This window comes from Cicer arietinum, chromosome 3 (assembly GCF_000331145.2).
Source record: "Cicer arietinum cultivar CDC Frontier isolate Library 1 chromosome 3, Cicar.CDCFrontier_v2.0, whole genome shotgun sequence".
Classification (NCBI taxonomy): Eukaryota; Viridiplantae; Streptophyta; class Magnoliopsida; order Fabales; family Fabaceae; genus Cicer; species Cicer arietinum.
Window position 1 is genome coordinate 50,098,064 of NC_021162.2, and position 18,686 is coordinate 50,116,749.

At 29.2% G+C, this 18,686-nt stretch overlaps 1 protein-coding gene across 5 annotated transcripts; it reads left to right on the forward strand.

Moving 5' to 3' along the window:
- The first annotated feature begins 13,069 nt into the window (after positions 1-13,069).
- LOC101505856 (ethylene-responsive transcription factor-like protein At4g13040) lies at positions 13,070-17,885 on the forward strand. 5 transcript variants are annotated; one of them, XM_073366580.1, is made up of 7 exons: positions 13,070-13,245; positions 14,462-14,552; positions 14,823-14,983; positions 15,604-15,688; positions 16,250-16,427; positions 17,199-17,320; positions 17,474-17,885. In XM_073366580.1, exons 2-7 carry the CDS (start codon positions 14,510-14,512, stop codon positions 17,476-17,478), a joined length of 594 nt encoding a protein of 197 aa, XP_073222681.1. In that variant the 5' UTR covers positions 13,070-13,245; positions 14,462-14,509; the 3' UTR covers positions 17,479-17,885. The 5 variants fall into 5 exon arrangements, with proteins under 5 accessions (XP_073222681.1, XP_004515032.1, XP_004515031.1 ...); XM_004514975.4 differs by having other exon boundaries at positions 13,093-13,245; positions 17,509-17,885; XM_004514974.4 differs by having other exon boundaries at positions 13,103-13,245; positions 16,247-16,427; positions 17,509-17,885.
- The last annotated feature ends 801 nt before the right edge of the window (positions 17,886-18,686 follow it).

The window sequence follows — 18,686 nt, forward strand, 5'->3', positions numbered from 1 at the left end:
ATAATGTCACGAGCCCAATCAACATTAGAATAAGCACGTAACTCCAATGAGGATGACGATGGAAAGAGAAGGCTTTGAAATTAAGTTCCTCGAAGATAACGAAGAATACAAAGAATCGATGTCAAATGTATTACAGTGGGAGAGATAATAAACTCACTAACAACATGAATAACATAAGCAATATCAAGTCTGGCAATTGCAAGATACACCAAGCTGCCAACCAAAGTACAATACAAAATGGGATTTTGTAAAGGAATACCATCCGATGGAGCACACTTCACATTCAAGTCAAGAGCAATATTTACTGCTCTAGTATTAGAAAGACGAGTCTAATCAAGAATGTTGGTAATGTACTTGAATTGAGAAAGAAGGTAGCCTCTAGGAAAGTATGCAATTTCAATCACCAAGAAATAGTGAAGAGTTCCCAAGTCCTTCATCTCAAACTTCTTGGCTAATTACAATTTCAACTCATTGATTCCACATACATCATCACTTGTAATAATCATATCATCAACATACAAAAAAAGGATAATACGACCACAAGTGGTGGAACTTATAAACAATGCAGAATCATATCAATAGAGCGAAAACCAAGAGAAGTGATCATAGTAGATAATTTCTCAAACCAGGCTCGATGAGCCTGTTTAAGACCATAAAGAGCATTTTTTTTAACTTACACATTTTCTCTTGATTATGAGAAACACCTTGTGGAGGGACCATATAATCTTCTTCATGAAGCTCACTATTTAAAAAAGCATTTTTGACATCCATTTGGGAAATATGTCATTAACGAATAGATGCAACTGCAATAAGAGTACGAATAGTGGTCATTTTGGCTACAGGAGCAAAAGTTTCCACATAATCCATACTATATTGTTGATAGAATCCCCCAACGGGCCCATCAAACTTAGTTTTGATCTTCTATATCCAACGAGACCTAATAACACGTTTTCCAGAAAGAAGAGGTACTAATTCCTAAGTATCTGTTTTGTGCAATGCAGAGAGCTCTTCTGTCATAGCCTACTACCAAAGAGGATCAAGAGTAACCTCTTTACAAGAAGAAGGCTCAGACAAACTGTAAATAGAGGTTAAGAAAGAAGCAGACAAAGTTGAGTAAGTGGAATAGACAAAATCATGTAATTGAGTAAACTTACGGTTACGAGAGGGGTAACGAGAAGGATCAATAATCGCATGAGGTGGTTGGACACCCGAGGGGACAAGATGGATGTCATTAAGCGGAGTAGTAGTATTTGTCCTACAGTTCTCAATATTACAATCACTAGAAGCATTGTTGTTAGGACCAAACATATCAATATGGGTTAGTTCTCCCCAAAACTCATTATGTTCACCACAACGAAAACACTTTATAACATCATTATGTTGAGTTTTAACCGTAGCACGAAACATATGATAGATGTCAAAAAAATTCATATCGATGTGTTATAAGATAAAACCAACAATAAATGAAACATAATATCTAGATCCACCTTTGGTGAGAACGAGTCATGGACCCCCAAACATCATAGTGAATTAAATTAAAATGTGCATATATGAAACAAAAATACTTTTACTAAACGATAAAGCTGAAAGTTTAGCAAATTTACAACCACAAAGCTCTAGTAGAAGCCAAATATTTTAATCTTGAAGTAGAAACATGTCCAAGCCGAGAATGCCATAAATAAAAATAGAATATGGAGAATTCAAGCGAAAAGTATATAATAAGCTAGTAGTGGTTGTTGAGGCTGTAGTAATTGGGACTCGCAAGTCATCCAAAACATAAAGCCCCTTGTCGATGACTTGCCCCAATCAACCTCCTAGAATGTGGATCCTGCACACAACAAGAAGTGGAAGAAAATATAAATGAATAATTGAAATCACATAGTTGACTAGCAAAAGCAAGACTCAAAGTAAGATTAGGAATCTAATAAGCATCAGAAAGAGACAAGTTAGGTGTGGAGACATACCCAATGCCTGCTAATGGCATATGAATGCCATCAACAGTCATAACCGACACAGATGAGGCATGATTCACATACACAAAATATTTATCATCATATGTCATATGATGAGATGCTCTAGAATCAAAAATTCATATGGAACGAGATATACCTAATATACTAGAGGAGTTCAAACATCTAGTAGAGGAGGCAGACATGACATGTGATTGAGTGGCAAGAAGTTTTTGGAGTTGCTCTGCAATATCATATATTTGGGAAGCAGACTCAAATGAGTATACATAACCAGAACTAGAGCCAATGGTAAGAAGAGCATAAGCAACAACGTTGGACGATGGCCCCCTCAAATTCTTCTTATGGGATCTCCCCAATTTAGGACAATGTGCTTTCCAATGACATTTTTCTTTGCAAAAAGCATATTCACCATTACCAAGCCTAACTCTCCCTTGAGATTTTTCTTTTTGAACATGAGCAACAAAAATAGACGAAGGAGTTGAGAGAATTCATTTTTTGACACAACGGAGTGGGTCTTAAGTTTGATCTCTTTTGTCAACAACTCACTAACTAATTATTCAACATTAGAAAGAGGGGAACGATGAAAAATACCCCTACGAAGCCCCTCAAAATCATCAGAAATCAAACTAGACGTTGCTTATCTCTCTGATCAATGTACGCTTTAACCGCTTTCAACTCAGATGATTCCGTAAGAGTCAATTGATCCCATAAATTAGTCATTGCAGAATAGAATTCATGAATAGTCATATTGTTATGCTTAAGGGCCCTAATATCACTTTCCAACTGATATCATTTTGAAAAGTTAGTATGAACATACAAACTTTTCAAGTGATCCCAAATCTCTTTAGCAATATCATATTTTGCTAGTTGTATGCATATAAACAGTTCAACAAAATTATTAATTCAAGTAATAATTTTTTAATTACTAACATTCCATGTTTTCAAAGCTTTTGCATATTTAGTTTCATTCTTTTTATTTGTAGGTTTCACATAAGTTCCATCAACATAACCCCACATATCTTTTTCAATCAAAAAAATTTTCATCACATAATTTCAATAAGAGTAATTTTGTTCATTAAGGTGGACACTAACAGCTTGACGAGAGTCATCCTTAACACCAACCTTAACAAATAATCACAGGAAAATAAAACAAACACAATCACCGAAACAACAGAAAGTAGGGATATATAACCTGTCAATAGCAAAGTCGTTTTGGAACCAAATAAAATCATGTCGCAAACAGAAGAGCAGAACCACGTCGAAAACAAAAGAGTAGAACCACGCCGAAAACAAAAGAGCAGAATTGCGCTAGAAGCAGAGCGATAGAATTGGGACAGAAATAGAGGGAGCAAATCGGGAGGGGCCCCAAACCCTACTAAGTTGTGGACCACTTTACAGTAGATTCCAAAATCAACCAAAGCTCTCACACCATGTTAACAATGACAAACATGAAAAAAAAAAAAGAAGAAGAAGAAAGGAAGAAAAAAGACAACCCCTCTAAGGTTTTATAACATAAAATGAATCAAACTTGAGTTAATAAAGTTACAATGAATATATATACAAGAAATTAGAAATGTTTAAAAATCCTTACTATTAATATATAATAACATTATCTAATAAAGGACATCATTGATGATGTAGTTGTTATGATTGATAATGTCAAAACATTGTCTTGGTTTTGGTTTTTGGCTAGAAAGAAGTGTAATTCTATTTTCTGTATTGTTTCTTAGTGTTCAAATCATCTGGTTTGTCTCCAAAGTAGTTAATATATTATACATGTATGTAGATTTGGGTATCCTACACTCCCATTAATAATTTTTTCTGATAAAAAGAACACATGAAAGTAAAAAAAACCAAGGAACAAAAAGATAAGATGGGGAGATGGTAATTGTAAGATTCGTAATGAAATTTTCTTCCTTTGAGTTATTGCCAAGAACATCATATATATATATATATATATATATATATATATATATAGATAATTTTATATCCTATTCAATATGCATTTTTTAGTTAATATATTCTTTTTTTTTTTGCTTTCGTTGCGATAAAAAAGTTATTTGTGATTGCAATATTCTATGAAGTTTAAAAATTTTGCTCACCACTTTACTTCCCTGGGTGCAAAAGCTTAAGAGTTGAGAAATTTAATCGATGCATTTTTTTGTACATGTTTCTAATTTTGTAGTATTACATTTAAAAAATTCTTTTTATCTTAAATTAATATTTTGGCATCTTTCTAAACTTTTGATATATATTTATATAATGTTTTTGTGGATATTTATAGTTGTAATTATAATTTGTTGTAAAAAAATGTAATTAAAAATTTTATTTTATGAATTGGAATGAATTGAAATGAATTGAAATATATACAGAGTCAACTTCAGAAATTTATTAATCGTTTGTTTACAATTTAGTTAATATTCAAATTTTAGATGTACGTTAGTCACTTACGATCATTTTTTTATTTTTTTAAATTAAATATATTTTTATTTGTAAACGTGATTGTTGGCACAAAATAATTGTGTTTAATGGGTCTGCAAATAGTCATAGTAAATAAAAATTAATTTTATTATTGATTGTTATTGATTGCAACGTTACCTAGCTTTGATTTGTAAATAATTTAATTGAAATTAATTAATCTATATAGAAGATTCTTCATAATTTGAGCCATTATATTGAATTCAAATCAGAGTATTTATAGGCAAATAAATTATACAAATGATAGAGGAGAATCGTTAATAGAGTGACACATGGTAAGTATAATGTTTAAACTCGATATAAAATAACTATATATAGTATAGATTTTAGGTGTATATTTAGTCATTTACGATTCGATTTTGTTTAACACATTTGCAATCAATTTATAACAAATAAAAAATAATATTATTCTTTGTTTAATTATTAATTGTTATCAATAGCAACTTGTTATTTATAGCAAAGTTACTTATTCAGATTTATGAATAACTTAATTGGATCAATTAATCTTTATATGTGATTTGTCGTAATGATAGCCACAATATTAAATTGAAATTATATAAATGAATGAAAGAAGATAATCGCTAATAAAGTAATATGTGGTAAATAGAATGTTTAGAATTGGTCTTAAATAACTTTAATATAAATTAGGGACAAAAGAAGTAAAAAATATGTTAGACTTTATTTGATTTTTTTAGAAAGAAACTTAATCGCTAGTACTAAATATTTTTGTTTGGCCTAAGTTATTGTCTCGTTTGAATACGCCTTATGTCCACATTGATAGAAAACTCAAACTTGACTATGAAGTATCCTTATTATTTTTATCTTTGTAAAAAGTATCCTTATTATTTGTGTTGGAGTGTTTTTTTTTTCCCTTTTCTCATAATCAAATCTCGGATCGGAATATTATGATAGCAAAAAATACTCTTGGGATTTCTCACTTATTTGTTTGTCTTTGATTATATTATTGATTTTTGTAGGACAAGTAAAGAGAATAGTAGCACAAATTACTAGAACACATTTTAAGAAACTTTTGTACATTTTTTTAATTATGGCTAATCATCACTAATTACAAATCTCTTTTAGTTGAAATGGATTGAATATAGCAATATTTTATCTCAGGATGGATGTAAATTTATTAAGGTGTTGGAGTCTTAATTTTACTCTACTTTTGTGGGGAGATTAAAGAGGAAATTTTTTTATTATAGAAAAATTAATTAGCTCTCTTCCATAAAAAAAAAAAGTCAATTAAAGTTGTGGTTCAAATCATTCTTACTTACATTACGGGTTGTTATAATCTTCTTAAGGAATCGTGTAATGAGATTGAACAACTCATAACTTTTTGTAGGGTGGTAAAAAAGGGAGGAAAGTTCATTGATGAAGTTGAAGAGTCTTAATAGAAATACAAATCAATGATTCAAGGTTTCAAGAAACGAGGGAATTAAATAACAAGGTCAATAAGTCAATTGACTTGGTCTCTAGAGTTAGTTTTTGATATTTTTTTAAAGTTACAAAGCATATATTTTAGCTAGAATGCATTTATTGTACTTTGACAACTCATGTCTTATAATATATTGATTTTAACCTTCATTATTACTAAGAACACTTTTACTTATTCCTAAATTTGCATGCATATCATAATCAAGAGTAGTATTTTTTTGAATCTTTGAGTGAAAAAACATCAAAAAAGAGGATATCTCTTGTTGGGGTGATTGTTTTAGATGTGGATAATCGAGGGGATAGCAATTGGCGTCGTATTGAAGGAATAAATAGGAATTTCCTTCAAGGTTTAGAGTAAGATTTACTTTATGTGTTATCTTGCAAGATTTGAAGAGGGTTTTTCATTTTGAAGATAATGGATCAAATTGTATCTTGAAGGATATTTCAAGAAATTTGATTTAGAGCGTTTAGGAAAGAAGCAATTGGTGTACCGTCATTATAATATTTACCGACATAACTTGTAAACCTTCTATTGAATAAAGAAAGAAACTTTCATTGGTTCAAATAAGGACCAGATGTACTTTATATACAATGACAAATTAGAAGAATCAATGTAAAAATAGTTGTGTGTTCTTGTATTTTCCTTAACTTTTTACATTATGCGTTTATGTTCATTATGTTTTTGGATCTTGGTAATCGTCAGTTTATTTTTCTAGTTTTTTAATGAAGTAAATATCCATGACTTTGAAAATTATGATTTAGTATATTTATATGATTAGAATTGTTGAATTAGAAAACGGTTTGGAAATCCCTTCAATAATTGTGAATTGTATTAAATGATGAATTTTATGTTTACTTTAATCAAATATCAACGTGTATCAAGATAAGCATTCTAAATGAATCATTTCAATTTAACTTGATTTATTCAAAGAAACTTTCTTGGAACTGTTAATTGAAATGTCAAATAAATTTTAAAAATCTATGTTTTTGTACGAATTGCAATTATCATTCGACTTGCAAAAAGATCATTTATTAATTGTTACATACACATCCTCACAAATATCTTCTTCCTAAACTCTCTTGAAAATCTTGGAACAATACGCCAAATTCTTAACACCCATATCTTCAAGACAAAGATTCCACTTCAAACCTTGCAAGATAGATCACTAAAGACACCTCTCTAAACCCCCTTAAGATTGTCCATATTCAGTCCTTCGACACAACATCCATTGATATCCCCTCGATTATCCGCATATGAAATAAACACTACAACAAACGATACACTCTCAATATTGTTTCATGCACCAAATATCGAATGCACATAAAACTTGAACATAAATATTTTTAATCTATGTTTTGATATTGGATGTATGAGTTTGAGGAATGAGTAAAAGTATTGTTAGGTTCATAATTTTTTTGGAATGCTTACATGATTAATGAAAAAGATTGGCCAACATAAAACATTTTTCATAAGAAATTAAAACTTTGTAATTGTCATAACTGCAAAAAAAAAAAAAAAAAAAACGTATGCAAACTTGGTAAATCGATTTACAAGCATGTGAATCGACTTACACGGGTTTGTGAATCAATTTTTAAAAGTCTTTAGTAGTGTGAGTCGATTCACAATAATATTGCATAACTCTTTGACTTATAGAACTCTCTAACTTGAGGTGAATCAATTCAAACGGTAGACTTTATTTACAAAGTTAAAATCACTCAAATGACATACTTGATTTCAAGTGTTTCAAAGTGGGCTAATGTAATATGAACATGCTACAAAGCTTATGCGTGATAAAACATTTTCATTTTTATGGGTTCTTTCTTATTCAAGTAGCATTTTCAAGAGATTGAGAATGAAAATAAAAAAAGTATATACACATCATCTCAACTAAAATAATTTTGGTATAACTCAAAACACTAAGTCTAAAATTACTAGGAGTTTTACAGTTACAAAATAGATAAGGTTATGCTATCCTATTTATATAAAAATGTTTCTAGGTTAAAATAAGATAAACCCCCCTCAACCAATGTGCCTTAAATGACTCATGTAGTAACTTGAGTTGGATAAAGGTGTCTAGTAGACTCATTTTATGGCTCATAATTTTGACTTAAGACAATAGACTAATTGATTAATACTAAATGTTAAACCGATTAATTTCTTAAAAAAATGATTAATTAGATGGTTTAGCGATACTAATTGAATAATATAACCTAATTTATAAAACAAAATCGTTTTCAAGCATGTGATATTACAACAATATAAAATTTTGTACTAGATTCGACAAAAATACAAAATTATGGGATATTACACACAAGGGTTGCCCTAACATATTTTTGTCGTTGAGCAAACTAAAAAAGTGGTTCCCTCGTATCATTATAATTGTTTCCTCTTTTCACTTTTTTGGAATAATCTATTTATAATCAATGCATTTTAAAAATTATTTTTGATAGAAATCAAAGGAAGACTAAATAATCTATATTGAAACATAAAAGATTACAAACATCTTTAACAAATGCAACGATAATATAGATAATTAACATTATTTTATAAAGTATGCCTACCTTAGAAAAAAAATAACTTCAATATCATAAATCTTGATTTTTATTCAACTTTAAAAATATATCCAATGAGTTACAATTCTTCAAATAGAATTTTAACATCAAAATCATGAGAGTTTTCATGTTTTACAAGTTTTAAGATATTTGAAATGTAGTTTGAAGTAAAAAATGACTTGAGCATTTTAATGCTAAACAAAAAATGTAGAGCATTTTAAAAAATGAACCAATTATTTGATCTATATTATATATATAAAAAAATTATGAATCTTAAAAGATTCTTCGGCAAAATTAATGTTTGTTGTATGCATTCGGATGGATTTTTATCATGTTGATTTTTCTATGAATTTGACATTGTTGAACAAACACACATCTAATCTCAATTTGATTGACAATTTTTCATCACTAACAATAGCATTTGCAAATCAAAATTCCCTAAATTTTACTAGCTCTATAACTCCGTCAATAAACATGTCTTTTTTCGTAAATTTTTGCTGAAAGACTCCTCAACATACTCAATTGATTAATGGAATGATATAAAGGAATGAAAAAAATGGATTGATTGGTAGAGACTTGAACAATGATATTTTTTTGTATGATGAACTAACATGGTGAACACAATAATAATTGAGAGAGATAAAAAAAAAATCTAAAATGCACTTTTGACTTTCCAAATTTTAAAATCCAACGAATTTGGCATCTATATTTTGAAAATAACACTTTTGGTCCTTTAACTTTATTCATTTTTGTAAGAGTAAAATCCTATTTAATTTTGATTCAATCAACCCTCATGTGAACATATCTTTTAAATTATAAGATGTTAGCTATGATTATTTTAATCCACTTGAGTTTGAAACGATTAATATTATTTTAAAATTAAAAAATAAAATTAAAACACAAAATATAAAATTTCTATTTGTTGATAGTGTTCTTCTTCTTCAAGAGTGGTGTGGTGAGAAAGGAAAATGTGAACTGATTCAAGGGATGAATGACGATAAGGGGTGAGAATAGGTTATGCCAGACTTTGAAATGTTTGAGTCTGACATACGATAAACTTTTTAGGCCTAAGCCTGACCTACGGTCTATTATAGGCTTTTTTTCCAACCTGAGTCTGGCCTACGACCTATCATGGTCTGGCCTGTAAGGCTATTTAAAAGTCTTATTCACATTAAAATATTTAAATGTTATATTTTATATTTTTTTTAAATAAGCTAAACTAGGCCTTTATATACAAGGAAAACTAATAAAATTATAATCAAATCTAATAAAATAATAACTAACAAGTTTGTAATGCAACAACCTTCCAATAAAACAAAAAAACAAAATGTATTCATAATTAACAAACTCTAAAAAGTCCTTCAAAAATTACAAATAAAACAAAATGAACCCCCATAAATAGTTACACATATCAGCCAACAAAACACATTCAAAGCCCAATGAATGACTAAAAAATGATATCAAATCTTCAAAATGATTTGTATCTCTTGTTTATCAACCTTCAAAAACAAAAGAAAAAATACATATATGTTAGACACTGAGCTAAAAAGTAATAAATAAATAAATAAATGAGCAAATTGTTAACAAAATGAATAAATAGTACTTGATAAAAAAATATTAACCTTTGATTTTTTCTTCACATTATACTTATGACGAAACCAATCTCCGCCACAAATTAGAGCTTCACCAGATTCTTCATTTAATTTAGAGCGAAATTCATATGCCACATTTGAGATTGGAGTAGCTAGTACATCAGCATCCATCTTAGACAAAAATTTATATTTCATGCTATTGTTCCTCCATCAGTCCAAAGCTTAAAAATATTTAGTCTTAGGAACGTAAATACCTTCATCAAGATAATCTTGTAATTCTGATTTTACTGGAGGCACAAATTCATTTTCACGCGAAATGCTCAGAATTTCGTCAAATCCAGTGACAATTGCAGCATTCTCTTGGGAGGATGATAAATTATTACTATCCAAATTAACAATTGGAGACAGAGACTCTTCCAAAGATAAAGCTAGATACTCGTCATATAGTTCTTCCAAATATAAAGGTAACAAATAAACAATTATCCATACCTACATGATGCTCTACTCATACCGATTTACATGATGTCATTGATTTTTTTAACAAAATGATTTTTTAATGTCATTAACTATGATGGAAATAAACGTTAGATATATGACTTTTTTCTCACCCTAAATTCATGTTCCCTTTCCTTTTCAATTGATCTTCATTTTCTTTTCTTTTTCACATTCCCTTCTTTCATTTCTCTCTCTTCTCTTGAATTGGCGAGATGAATTTTTGGATTAAAGGTTGAATTTTTCAGTTTGATTTGTAGGAATGATAATGATTGTTGATGATGAAGATTATGGTTGAAAACAAAGATTAGAGTTGAAGATTAAATTGTTTAGTTTTAATGATATTTTTTTTAGTTATTTTTTTATTTTTATTTTTGTTAAATGATAAATGAATTGTTATTAATATTTAAATAATTAAAAAAATTGTCTCATCAACAATATGTATGCAATCAGCATATGACTCATCATACATGTAAGCATTGATTAACTCAAAATCAATGGAGCTTGATTTTTATAAAATGAAATAATGTTAAGGGGGTAAAAGTGCTATTTTTAAATTATAAGAGTTAAAATTGTAAGATTTTAAAATTTGGGAAGTGAAAAGTGAATTTTATTAACAAAAAAAAATTAAGAGATGTCTATAAAACATGGTTAAAATTTAGTTCAAATACCGTACTTCCAATTTTGAAAGTTTAATATCATCGTTCTAATTCTTAAAGGAAATAGATAATGGTAATATGAGATTCAGGTAATGAAAATATATGATGAATTGTTTCAACTAGACATCAAACTCGTGTGCTCTTGATCGATAATTTATTTTTGAATTTAATTTAAAAATGAGAATTTTGCTTTTAATTTATGAATTTAAATGTTACAAATTTTAATTAAATAAATGATTAAAAAAATTAATTTTAAATATTAGATAAATCAATATTAGCAGAGTCTTTTATTCTTATTACCATTAAATCAATATTAAATAAATCAATATTAAATAAATGATTAAAAAAATTAATTTTAAATATTAGATAAATCAATATTAGCATATTTTATCCGGTGGCGACTCTTTTTTCACACATGAACCATAGTTAATGGTTCATTCTCTTATTGATGATTATCATATTAACGGTGACTTAGGTTGTTTATGATTCGCCTAATAATTGTCAAACTTAATTTCATTTGATAAGGAAACACTTTGATGTAACAGTTAAAACATACTAAACTTGAGTTTAAAATGACGTATTAAAATTGAGTGTTTTTTTATTTATTATTATTTGATTGTACAATATCTTAAGCTAATTATTAATAATTTTAGACACAAATAATATTTTACAGTGTATATTTTCTATTACTTTTAATTTAATCAAATTCTTCATACATAAATTGTGTTTTACAACTACTTTAATGTGATATAAAACATAATTTATGTTTAAAGAATTTGATTAAATTAAAAATAATAGAAAATATACACTGTAAAATATTATATTAAGTTATTGTTTGTAAATAATCACATAAAATTTTGTAATGTTCCATTATTATTTTTAAAAATAATTTGGTTTATTTTTATCAAATAAAAATCAATACATGAAAATATTAAAAAAAAAAACAAATAAGAAATTAATACACATATATGGTATTATATGGTTATGGTTAATTAAGTGTGTCATAATTAGTTTGGTAATTTTGATTTATTATTCATAAGTCATTTGTCAATGACTCTATACATTTTTGTACAATATTATTAACCGTAATGAGAGTTTACCGCATAAACTGTGACCTAAAAATTAAATTTATAAGTAGCTGAATTTCATTGAAAAACGTCGCAACACACTATAATCGAGTTAAATAGTTAGATCTGTAAAATTGTTTGTTAATTTGTTAATAACTAATCGATATAGTTTTTTAGCATTGTATGTTTGACCACATATGTACTCAAACAATGACTTCTCATAAACTGCGAAAAGTGATAATTAAAACCATTTAAGAAAATTAATAATAAAATTATTTAAAAAAAGTATGTTAAAGAAAGTGTGCAATATTAAGAGTATGAGAATAAAAGTGGAATTTACATAGTAAATTGTGTTGAAATTTATAAGTATCTGCCTCTCCAATAAATAATGAAACACTCAATACACGATCTAGTTAAACAGTAAGATCTCGTAAATGAATATTAATAGATCGAATATAAAAATAACATGTTAAATGAGTTATAAAAAAGGATGAGAAACTTATCTAGAAACTTTTTTATATATAAACAGTATTATTTTAAAATATAAAATAAAGAAGTAGATTTAGGGTATTGCGGTAAATGAACATATTGTATTGTGTAACTAACTTTAAGGGTAGCATTGACATTGGATCCAAATAATAAATAAAAGTCTCACGAAGTCGTTATGTTCCCAATTTCTCTTTCCAAAACAACCATCAATACCATCCCTTCCATTCCACCACCCTTCCTTTTCTTTTTTCTTTCATACATAGAAGAAAAATAAATAAAAAATAAAAAACAAAAACAAAAAAACAAAAGGTGGTAGATGCATGAGCCACAACACACACATTATCTCATACAACCACACTCACCACCTTAACTTCCCCAAAATTTCTTTTATTTTTCTTCTTCACTTTTTCCCCTCAATTTTTCTCACTTGGATTCTCTTTTCTCTCTCTGCCGTCACCATTTTACCAACAACAATGGCTCCATGACTTGTTCTTCCTCTTTCCATACGGTTGTTTTTTCCTTCCTTCTTTTTTTTCCCTCTTTTCTGTGTGATGAGTCTTAAGGTCTTATATGGTAGCATTTTTTTAGTTGACTGAGCTAAAGACTTGGTCTTTTTATTGTTGACTTTTATGGGTGTCTCTTGAATTTTGTTGCGAATGTATGTGTATTTTGTTTTTTGATTTGTGTGGTGAAAGTTGTTGTTTTGTTTTGTCTTCTTTGTTACTACCCCTTTCCAAGAAAGGTGGTAGGTTGGTGGGGTTGACTTCAACCCAAAGGAGAAAGATTTGCTTATTCATGATTTTTGTTTTCAAATTTTGGAGGGTTTCATTTCATTATGCAAAGTAAGATACCATTACCAACTTTGTTTTTCACTAAAAGATTTGTTTTTTTTTCTTTGGATGGAAATTAGTTTTATTATGTTTAATCAGTTTTAAAAGGGGTTGATGATGCTTTCTGCTGTGATCAAATTGGATTAATGATTTGAATGATAGTTACAAAAGGTTTATTTTTGGGTAACAGTGGTTGAAATTTGTGATCAAGGTTTCTCTGCATTTAAATCTGTTTATTTATGGATGAGTTTGGCCAAGTGGTATTAAGCATGACGACTATGTTTTTACTTCACAAAAGTCAAAGCAAGACCAACTTTTTGCTAAACTTTTGTGTGATCTAGTTCTTGATTTCTAATGACGTTTTCATTGTTTGCTGTCAACTTTTGGTGATTGTCTACTTCTTTTTGGTTCTATAACTCGGAAAATACTATTTCTTTCTGTGGTTTAACTAGTCATGTGTTTATATCTCTCTAAACATACCTTTTGCCTTTACTAACTGGGGTTTGTTTGGCTAAACAACTTAATTAAGTGCTTATTGAGTAAGTGTTTATCATATAAGCAATTATGTATAAGGCATCTTTATAATTAAAGAAAGAATGTAGCTAAATTATTTTCATATAAGGTGTAAGTTATTTTCATAAGTCATCATGGGGAGCTTAATAAATAAGCTGAAAAAGCGACTTATGAACATATCATAAGCCTTTTTCATAAGCTATCTTAATACTAACACAAGTGTTTATGCCATAAAATAAGCCAAAATAAGTTGTAAGTAAGCTCTTCTAAATGAACCTTTTTGGTTGTAAATTGTTTTCTTTTGGAATTCATAGTAAATGTTTGATATTTGAGAGCTTTATATGGTTTTACAAAATTGAACTGATTTTGCATCTTCTTTAGGATTTAATCATCATGCTTTGATGACTGGTAAAAATATTGGAGCTAAAAATGGTAAGCTTAAGAAGGCGTAGACTTTTGGGACTATGCTCAGGTAAATCATATTTTATCTATAGTTAAGTGTTAAGGAAGAAAGACAAAATCATGACTCTGACGGTATGGAGTCTTTTTTTTTGTCCTAACCTTCCAATTCCCATGGGAAAAGGACCCAGGTAATTTGAAGTTCTACCGGGAGTTAAGTAAAGCATTACCAACAATTATTTCACCCAGGATTCAAACTCGGGTCCTTCCGAACATTTTATATCATGAGTGAAATCTAATCCTTCACTGACTTAATTTTTCAATCGTCGTTTTCCCGTTGCAGGAAACAGTTCATTTGTAACTCCGCTTCCTCTACATTGTGAGAATCTAACTGGTTCTGAAAATTTGTCATGGCATGCTAAACCGAAGAGTGAACAGGCTATGCTGTCAGATGATGCAAGCATCCTGGACAGTGTAGGAACAAGATTAAGCATCCTGGACAGTGTAGGAACAAGATTACGTCTAATAAATAATTATATGTTATAAGTTGGTTTCAAAGTTTTTCCCCTATAAAGATAATTCTCTGGTCTTTAGTCCTCTATATATCTGTTTGGAGCTTTTTTGTTTGTCATTCCATTTCACTGAGTATTTTAATTTTACTTTGTTAATCCTCTTGACATATTTTCATTGCATTGCTTCATATTCAATTGAACAATCTGGTTAGGAAGAAACTTTGACATAAGTTAAGTCGTTCTTTTAAAAATGTTTCATATTTGATAACTCAGCAAAATGGCAGTGAGAGTTACTACATTCAATTACAAGACTTACAGCTTTCCAAGCACGATCTTTTCCTATCATAGACATTCATCTGTATATGTTTTACTTTCACCGAGATTTTTGCTAGTTATTTGGATACACATGGTGATCTAGTTATTTGTCTCACAGATTCATACTAAATAATAATCATCATTGGAATAAATTAACCACTTTTGCATTTAAGTAGCATTGCTTTCACATTCGAATACAAAAACAAAAGATTGAAAAATATGTTGAAGAGTAAGTTTTAAAAGCGGTCATAAATAATGCATATCTTAGACAGCCAAGAACTGTTTTATGTTTACCAGAATACTATTGTGCAAGAAGAACCGGGCTCGTCTAGTATTTCTGGTTCAAGTTCTTCCAAAGAACAGCTTATTCAACAAATCCTTGGTTAGTTGTTTACTAAGCTAATTTTTTTCTTCGTTTGTTCTTTATTTCTGGTTTATTTTCCTAGTAATAAATGGCTTTTGCTTTACGATATGTTTGGAATTGTTAATAAATGGAAATGATTTGATTTGTTATGAATGATTTATAAATGGATTCTCATATTTTAAACATGTTAGGAATTTTCTTTTTTACCCCAAAAATAAGTTTGATTGGTTCACTAATGTCATTTTCAACAATTGAAACTAATATTTAAATCAAACCCACTCAATTCAACCAAATTTCCTTTTTTGCTTGTCCTCTTGAAATTCTAATTAGATATCATTGGTAGAAATGTTCAAAATTTTCATATGTCAAAGGAAATATCTAACTGAGCTTATTTAAGTATACTTTACTCATCAACAGTTGTTTAGTTGATCCATCGCTAACCTGTCGATTAAGTAATCAGTTAAATCGATTTAATGTGCAAACATTAAGACTTAAAAGTTTACTTTTCTTGATCTGTGTATTAGGGTAGCATCAAATTTTCTGTTAGCTTTTTTTATATTTTACCCTGCTATTTAGCAGGACCTCCTGTCAAACGTAGGAAGCGACATAGGAGAAAGAATTTTCACAGTCAAGAAGCATGCATGAGAGGTGTCTACTTCAAAAATATGAAATGGCAGGCTGCGATAAAAGTCGACAAGAAACAGATCCACCTAGGGACTGTTGGATCACAAGAAGAAGCTGCTCGCTTATACGACAGGTAGTACTTTTAATTGTAGAATGTTATCGTCAACATCTTCCCTTTTGGTAACACCAAATCATGTCGAGAATATATATGGCTTTCGATTGCGTATGATAAGCTTCAAATTTCACCTACTTTCTTGATTGCATCTTTTTATATTTTTTGAGTGTTTTTGTTTTCTTGCATAGTTTTGTCTCTAGGGTTAGGTTTGAGATAGCTTTCAGATAAACATTCTTCTGATCAAGGCGTTTAAATAATTCTGAGCAAATCTTATAACTTTTAAGAAAGTAGGGATGCTGCTTTGAATTTTAGGTATATGCTTTGAATCTTGGAGGTCTGGTTGTTGTTGAAGGTATATGCTAATTTCATTTTCTGATAGAGTTTGCCGTTCATTTGAATTTGCATGACTTGATATGAATAGTTTTACATAAATAAGTGGTAATATAGTGTAAATATTGTCAAATAGAGGTTATAGTAGCGCCATAGCATTGTTGTGTAGAAGAATTTGAACAAACTGCTATTTTCTTCAATTAACAACATAGGAAGAGTATAAAATTTCTCAAAAAATTGCAAGCTAGCTACTATAGAAATATATTAATACTCACAAAAATAAAATTTCTTGTTGGTGCTTGAATTTCTCAAAGAAAGAGAGTATAAAATCGATGCGACACAGAATGTGTCTTTCGATAACAGAACCAGGAAGCTTGGCATTGTAATGCTCAAAGTCTCTTTTGCTATAGTATGTTAACTGTGACCTACTTAGTATGAAAAACATCTCTTTTGCTTTAGGGCTGCCTTCATGTGCGGGAGAGAACCTAATTTTGAGCTTCCGGAGGAAGAGAAGCAAGAACTCCGCAAATTCAAATGGGACGATTTCTTGGCAATGACTCGACAAGCAATCACACGGAAAAGTAATTTTTTTTTCTCTATAAACTATGCCACATGCTATCTTTGAGTTTAATAATTATACACTAACGTCTACTTATTTGTTTGAATTGCGGTAATATGATAAAATGTAATTCGACATATTTGTATTAAACTCATCCTAGACATTATTTGTTTAGACTAAATTTTAACAGTTGCGTGCGAAAAAATTTAGAGCACAAGAGAAGGATTATCCCAGAACTTCCGAATAGTCTCGAGCCGCATCCTTTGCACAAAGATGATTGGGAAAGCAATCAAGGAGTGAGAGGATTCTATGGTTATGAAAATGCAGAGCAGGAGGAAACATGAGTCTCTTGAAAATTATGATTCAGGAACCAAGATTCTTCTAATCCAATTCAAAATGCTAGATCCATGTTTATTATGATAGAATTCATAAACCTTAAGACATGCAAATTACTACAACCTTAACCCAATAAAGAGCACATGCCAACTTTAAGGTGCTGAGATATTTAATCAGTTCACCAATGGAAATGAAGATGCTTCTATTCATTTTCACATTAAAGAGATATATTTTTAAGTTTTTCTTTGGCAGTTATGGTCCATATTTAGTATTAAAATAATTACACATTGGCATGTGTTTTTGTGACTCAATAAGTAATTGATAAAAATATTTTAGTGTCTCCAGATTTCATACAAAATATATTTTAGTATCCCTTCAGCCATAAATAAATTGGTAGTTTAATATCCAATCACGTGTTTTTCTTTTCTCCCTTTCTCCTTGGGTTTTGGCTCACTTTATACATAATATTATTACAGAACCATAAAATTAATCGATTTTTAATTATTAAGTTTGATATTTTATTTATAAATGTGGGGGTTTTATTTTCATTTTAATTAATTCCTTATTGTGTCATTTTACTTAAATAAAGAAATATGTAGATTGTGTGATCATAATACAGATCGAAAGATCTAATACAAAATTGCCTAAGAGAGTCTCATGTAACTTAAAAGTCACAACTCACAACTTAAGCTAAAGTTACAATTTAACAGCACATAATAAAATAAAATAAAATAAAATAAAATAGTTAAGTTCTTGAAAAACCTTTAAATCAAACTAGAAGAAAATAGTCTAATTATAGATATCTACATAGAATTAAAAGTCAAGAGCATAATAAACGAAGAGGGTAATCAATGTAGAGTGCCAAAACTGGAATTAACAAACAGTGGGTGGCTCTTGAACTTGAAGGAAAGAGAGAACTCCAATAAGCTTGAAGTCAATGGGTCAAAAAGGGTGATTGCTGGGAGAAAAAGTAGATAAATTTAGTTAAAAATAAACAGTTAGATACACATAATCGAGTCATATATCCCGTGAGGAGTGAAAATAAATGTGAA